Source organism: Kwoniella shandongensis, chromosome 2 (assembly GCF_008629635.2).
Source record: "Kwoniella shandongensis chromosome 2, complete sequence".
NCBI lineage: Eukaryota > Fungi > Basidiomycota > Tremellomycetes > Tremellales > Cryptococcaceae > Kwoniella > Kwoniella shandongensis.
Window position 1 is genome coordinate 178,699 of NC_089288.1, and position 7,447 is coordinate 186,145.

A 7,447-nucleotide genomic window follows, 5' to 3' on the forward strand; every position below is an offset into this window, starting at 1 on the left:
GTTGTTGTCATGGTTGTCAATACAACTGGATACAGGTAAGTATCGTGCTGTGTTGGGATGTATGGGATGGACCAAGGAAGTGTATTCCTTGTGGATAGATGAATGTTTAGTGAATGAAGAAAGAATGCGTTCCCGGCTCTCATTTGCCTGCCTTTTATGCCTGTTTTCACAGCTCCTTGTGAGCTTGACAGGCATACAAGAAGCCAAACATGAGACACATCTCCTTTCAACCAAGGGATTTGAAACCGCATTCTTTGTCATGATACACTACGATACAAGTTGATGTCATGAACTGGATGACAGAATAGGATGTCATTGCCAATAATAAAGCGTGTTTCATCCCTGCATGCACAATGACCTCAGTGATGTCCGGTCGCAACTACACATCTATGAGTGTCTCCCTACCATCTCAAATTGTATACATCCTGTTTATGGCATGCATAACTACACCAAGGTATTGAACCTTGCCACTCCCTAACTGAGCAGGATCAGATCCAGTCAGGCTAAATGATCGTCATGATGTCATCCAAGTCAAAGTGTTTCAGGAGTCTTCTAATCAGAGGGCTTCCTGGGTATCCCTGTGGGGCCTGACACAACATCCTCTTTAGTGTATGACACCGCTCATGCCATATGGCACTCATTCCCACAACACACATGTCATAGTGGTTGTGTGTAGAGGACATTGCTCGACTCTGTTTTGGTATACCTTATGGAACATCACATTGCTGGACCTTGTGGAACTTAAAACTCATGCACAAATTACATAACATGACCCTCTTCATACATAACCTAGTCTATCTTATCTGCAGTCACCCAACGGAATAAAAAGTTACATAGACTGTCCTGATAAGAACATTTGCTATCAGGCACGAATTCACTTCCACCTTAGACCATCTCTCAGTTCCCCCCTCCCCCCTAATTTGTGATTTCCTCCCATGAGGTTCACAAAGGTCCATGACGTCTTCGTAAGCGCCTCGCTGCCCCAACACCACAAATGCTGTGGGTACTTCCAAATATGAATCGTGTTTGACAATGTTCTATTGGGGGCACACTGACGTAGTAGGAGCCCTCAGCGCGCATTTGCCACCGCCCATTAGTGTACACCTTAGATCCTCGATTGTCCCCAGACTTGTTGATGAGCTCGTGACTGTCACCACTGGCCATGGCATTCCAGACATCCTCATTGATTTTTGTTGTTCTTTTGATGAGTTCTGCAAGACCTCTGTGACGCAGACATGAGGCATTCTTTCTCTCAAAACGAGCCAATGTATCCTCTGGATTTCCTTCTATCACCTCCTCCTGTGGGACATCGAATGTAAGGCAGAGACTTCCCCCTTTAAACGTAGGATCCATTGAAGGGCGGGAGACAAAGTAGGGCTGGTATGGATGTGTTGCCTTGAGGCTTTCACGGCTTTGTTGAAGCTCTGCAAATGCAGTATCAAGCAAACCCTGCACTGTTCGCTGATCGCTCTGTCCAGTGCTTGAAGCAGTGTTCCCCTCAATGGATGGAGGAGCATTAGAGGATGATGGGGTGGTCATGTTGCTTGATTGATCCGGAAACAAGGTAAGTTTCAACCCAGGTGATACATATGCTCAATGACCCTGCACAACGAAGTGAAAAGACTGACAGACATCATTCGTCTCTCTCCCACCTCCCTCATCCCAATTGGTATTTCCAATCCTACAGACGTCTCGCATCGCCTACTGACACACTCTCCTCTGCCCATTACTCTAGCATGATATGTCAGAAACCTTCGCGAGACCTCCGTACCGGACTAATACTATGATGCACTGGTTGACTTGAGAATCTGCTATGGCTTGGCTGATCTCTGTTCACTTCCTCCGCATGAGACATGTGGATAGCCTGTCAAAGTCTCTGTTCACTTGCTACCGTAGTTGGTGTCCAGCCCGGCAATGTCGCAGGAGGCTGGTGGGTACCGCCACTACATCTGCCGCTACTCTCTCGTCGCTACTGAAAATGAGCATCTCCCCCTCAGTCCCGAGCAACGAAGGACGAGCTAGAGGTCGACAACGACAGCTCGGAACGACTACAGCTCCTACAGCAGGTCAACTGACCTTTGACTGCTGCCGACCTGATACACATCCCGTACACTGAACTTATCTTGATCAACACAGCAGAGACACCGAACTGAAACCGAGTCATTGTCGCCGACTGACACCGCTCCGATACAGCTTGCACGCCGTCCGTCTTTGTACAATTGACTATAATATTCATACGTATTCCATATTTATTACCAACTAAAAATGCAGAGAGTCCTTTTGATTTTCCTTCTTTTTCAATTCTCTGATTGTAATCACCTTTACATTGGCGGTGTTTTTGTATCTCTCTCTCTCTTCGGTCAGTGGTTGAGTTGCGTGTGAAACACTTCTTCTCTTCCTCCTCCGTTTTCTTCGTTTCTTGATTTGCGATATTCGCAAAGAGTATATTTGTATGATGGGTGATGTAGTGTTTCGATATGATGACACTGGTGTATCGAGTATGCCGAAATGAGACTGGAGAAGGTCGTGGTGGGCCGATCACTTCGCAGCTAAACCAGCCTTGCCCATTGCTCCGCCGATACTGGCCCTCGTCGCTCTCTTCGCCTGAGCAACACTCAACCGAGTCCCAGCAGCTGGGACTTGTCCGTGACCTGGCGATGGCGCAGGTGCGATCGGCTGGATGGCCTGCGGTTTCTTCGCCAATGGACTGGAGATGGTCGCTCGACGCCGTTTGGGCTGAGGACACCCGTCTGGCGGAGTAGGCGGAGCAGATCGGACGAGGGGACCCTTGACAGTGTTCGCTGCGACTCCGGTGGGTGTAGAGGGCGTGGTGGATTGACGAAGGTGAGTTGGTCCATGGGCTGGGGCTGATGTGGACAAGGCGGAAAGGTTCGGGGCGGACTTGGAATTGGTGGCTGAGAGGTTGGTAGCGGGTGGTGAGGGCGGTCGACGCGCAACAAACTGAAATCGAGAAGCGTCAGTATAAGGTGACAGTGGTCACGACGAGTGTGAAACTCACTGGTAAGCCAAACGTTTCCGACGGCGGATGATCGGGTTTGAGTCCCGCAAGAGTTGCGAACTGCAAGTCGTATACTAGTCAGCTACCGCTCCACTTACAAGCCTATACTCCAACTCACCAGCTGGAACAAATCCTCCCTCAAGACACTCGAGAGCAGACTACTTTCTTGCAACTTCGCTCTCTTTGCGAAATCTCTAGCTTCTGAAAGATGCACCCAAGTTCCGCTGACACCTTGTGAGTACTCTGCACCGGGAGTAGAGGGCGGTACAATGTGTCTCGCAGCGAGTCGAACTTGTGATATTGGTTTATCCAAATATTCGGCTTGAGCAGTTTCAGGAATGTCGAGGGCAAGCAGGAGAGCATTGGCATTGACTAATCATTGAATGTCAGCTTATCCTTGCAATGATACTTGACTCGAGAAGAGATGACTCACCGAAATCCGTGTCGAGTCTCCTGAGAAGCACTTGTCTTCCACTACCATCCTTCCCCTCGAACAAATGTGCATACACCGGTATGTTATCCACTACACAAGCATCGACACCCGGACAGAGCGGTTTGGTAATCGTCGCAATCTTTCCTCCTGACTTGCCGTTACCGGCCTGGGGAGGGGGCATGGAGTTTGACGATGTTGTAGATGCGGACGAAGTCGGCGAAGGTGTAGATTTCGGCGGAACTTCGAGTGGTGTCGACGTGGTCGAGGTCGACAAGGTCGCAATCTCCTTTGGCAGTGTCGTGGGAAGCGCCACCATTGCTGTATTCTTCTCGTGCGGTGCTGACGAAGCGATGGGAATGGCGGTAGGCTGGGTAGGGACGGTTGTTGGTTTCGATTTCGGTATAGGTTGAGGTAAAACCGTTGGAGCTGGAGCTGGTGCTGCCGGTGCAAGAGCACGAGGCTGAGGGCTGATGATAGCGGGTGGCGGAGCTGGAGCTGGAGTAGGTAGTGAAGCCGAAGCAGGCGGGAGAGGCGGGATAGGTGACGGCGCTGCAATCGGATTCGCAGCATTTGACATGATTGCGTCGACTTCCTGTTGACTCAAAACGGCGTCCAACATCCCTGCACCAAGATCGTGAGAAGGCCCATTGGACATTCCAGATCCGATACCTGCCCCAAAGCTTCCATGAATCGGAGGACTGACCAAGGCTTTCGGGTCAACCGCCATCATCTGCATCGACCCTTCGTGTGATGTGCCCAGAGACATGTTGGCCAAGCTATGCAGTGCCATGGGAGAAAGAGCGCCAGGAGTACCGATATGTAACGAGTCGGTCGATCCCCAAGGAGCAGCTCCTTGATACTCTGACCAGGGACTGGGTGTCGGTTCGGCTTCGGGAATCTCGGCTCGAACGGTTTGTCGATATGCTTCGAGCATAGCACGTTGCTGTTCCGCCTTTTCTTTGCAAGCTTTACGATGTTGCTCCTCTCTCGCTTCCGCTTCCACTCGAGCCTTCTCGAGATCCGCTGTACCGATCGCATCATCCACCTCATCGTCGCAGATATCGGTCTCGGGTGTGACCAATCGTTCCGGAACGATAATGTGCGCGCTGCGGGAAGACGACTTCCTTCGACGCATGGTCGCGTTCGACCGTGTGCTTCTCGTTCTGGTTGGTTGCTTGATGATCGAAGGTAGATTATTGCCAACACCGATTCCTCCCCAGTTACCACTGCATCTTGAAGGATGATGTCTGCTCTTCGCTGCTCTGCCTCGATGAGGTGTACGCTCGGCTTTGCCTTCAGTAGGCAACCATCCGTCCAGCTCCTCTACGGTCACGCTCTCCGGGCCAAGTATCACCTCGTCCAGACCCATCCTCCCATTATCGCCTTCGATCTCGAATGGTGGAAGCTCGGACGATCCGCTGGATGGTGTGGAAGAGCCGCGTGATCCATGGTACAGAACAGCAGATTGATCATCTTGATCAGTCGTTATGGGCGAAGGGTAATCTTCCGGTTCTTGCTTGATGATCATCGTTGCTGCTGCTTCCTGGGCCCAGAGAGCTGTATGAAGCTGTCGGTCATGCTCCGGTGTCGGTGCATCGCCGATGGTTGAGTTCAGGTCTACATCGGAGAAAGTGTCCTCGGCTTTGACTGGCAACTCTCCACTCTCGTCTAACCAAGGAGCTCCCTCGTCGACATCCATCTCTTCGGTATCGAAAGATCCTCGAAGCTTTGATAAGTGTTGGGTTGGACTGAAATCGACAGGCGGAGCGAGAATCTTGTGCATTCGAAGGTTAGGTGAAGCAACAGGACTTGAGTTGTTGATCCAGCAGTTCAGAGGCATACTACCGCAATCGACAGCTTTCAACTGGTTTTTGACTCCTCGATTTGATGTTATGACCGCAGCGTCTGCTAAGCCAGACGACTCGGATACGGAAGATCGGCGATTATCAAGCTTGTTGAGCTCGATCTTCGGGTCCAAATCCACCTCCTCATCCGCATTTGACATCGGGAACAAGACCCTCAGCGCGTCGGTCGCCTCCTTCAGGTTCGCCTCGTCTTCCTCCATAGACCAGATGTTCGGCTTATCCTGCTCGTCTTCCGGCGCTTTGATGATGATATCCGAGGAAGCACCCCACTCCAGATCCCGCATCTCATCATCCGAGCTTGAACTTGATGATTCGAAGTGATGTGATCGATCATGTCGCGCAGTCCAAGTGGTGTTGTCCAGCGAATGTGAAGGGAAAGGTGATGAATGCGGAGGGGCGAAAGTAGGTAATGATGGAAGACTAGGAGACGGGTAGAAGAGATCCATAAAGGGTGAGTGTTGAGGAAGTCGAGAGTGATTGTGTAATCGAGGAGAGGGATACACATTGAGAGGAGGTGGTGGGGCTTTGCGAAGGGGTCGAGCTTGTCGGGGAAGACGAGACGGACCAGATACGTTGATTTCGATCTCTGAGTCGCTCGAATCGCTATCTGAAGAAGAAGAGGAATCGTCCAAGACACTCTTGACTTTCCTGTGTGCAGGTTTCTTCACAACAGCCGGCGCAGGCTGAGATGCGGTGGAACCCTCCCGAGCCATGCTTACGCTCCTCGATCTCGCACTGCTTCCCATCTCACTCATCGAATCCTCCTCAGGAGTTGCAGTAGTAGCACCGTTCAAGACTAGTCGAATCTTGACAGGTGCTGCCGCCTTGGCCTTGCCCTTCGAGCTGTGACTGCTGCTGTTTCCACTGGAAGTCTTCTTCTCCACCTTGTTCTCCTTCTCTTTCTCCTTCGATGGTTTCTTTGGTGGTGCAGGTTTGCGTGGGGGAACTTTGGGGATCTCTAATCCGTCGAACGGGTTCTTCCATTTCCCCTTGGCATTGCTGCTCAGCAGGAACCACACTGTGCCCTTCGGTCTGACGTTATCATCGAAGGCGTTGGGATGGAGAGCTGATTCGAGAACGGACTCGACGACGGAACCTGCTAGTTGGTGCTTCGACAACAGACAATGTCGATTGTTCTTCTCGCATCGCTTCAGATATGATCGTATTGAGTTGTTGATGAGTGTGGTTGGTTCGATTGCGGCAGAGGGAGGACGTAACCAGCCTTGTTGAAAGCATGTTGATGCTATTTCCTCGGCTGAAAGTGCTCGGTTGTCCTAAGCAGTGTCCGAAAGTCAGCACTTCGTTCGACAACTAGGAAGGATCGGCGTAACTTACATATGACGCGATGGCTCCCAATATGCTCATCAAAACATCATCTGCCTCATCCTCATCTGAAATCCCACACTTCTCCTTGCCACCCCACGCCGCAGGGAACGGACAGGGTGTCCTCTCGCTTGCTCCTCCAACACTTCTCAATCCATGCGCTTTCGCCTCTACAACCGTTGACGGTCTTGATGACCTTCCAGCGGAATCGGACGGTGTAAGTGGACCGGACGGTAACGGTGTTGAAGGGGCTGTGGACGTAGAAGCACGGTGGGATCGATGTGATGTTCTCGGTGTTGATTTTGAACTTGACGCAGTAGCTGATGTAGTAGCTGCGGAAATCGGTGTGACGGCTGTCGGCGCTGGTGCCGGTCTGATTGGTCGAGCCATACCGCGTTTAATATGGGAGAACTTTTCTCGTCGATACGAGCGAAGAAGGGAAAGAAGGGGACAAAAGAAAGACCAATCAAGGACTCTTTTCCCTTTCCCTTTTGCTCGAACGCCGAAGAAACCTCCTTGCTACTGTACTACCTTGACTTCTTTCTTCTATGTGAAATTACCTCGAATGATAAGATATGCTTCTTACACGCTGATGAGCGAGAGGGCGTTGTCGAAGCTGTCGAGGCTGTTGTTCGTTTTGTTCCGAAAGTCGAAAGTACACGCAAGCACCATTAGTCCCTGTGACAGGAAAAGATGGGTGGCGAGTAGGTTCAAAGGGGTAGGTAGGGTGATTCGACAAAGCTGTGTCAACAGTCGATGTTGAGTGTCGGAAAGGAGGTTTCGGATAGATTGAATAGAAGGATCGAC

General features: G+C 51.0%; 1 protein-coding gene across 1 annotated transcript; it reads right to left on the reverse strand.

Annotated features, from left to right (window-relative positions):
- Positions 1–2,538: 2,538 nt before the first annotated feature.
- On the reverse strand, positions 2,539–7,030 carry CI109_100768 (uncharacterized protein; the record flags this gene model as incomplete). The annotated part of the gene is made up of 5 exons (XM_032006197.1): positions 2,539–2,961; positions 3,020–3,079; positions 3,138–3,391; positions 3,453–6,591; positions 6,653–7,030. The coding sequence occupies 5 exons, from the start codon at positions 7,028–7,030 to the stop codon at positions 2,539–2,541; spliced, it is 4,254 nt and encodes a 1,417-aa protein (XP_031859591.1).
- Between the last annotated feature and the right edge of the window lie 417 nt (positions 7,031–7,447).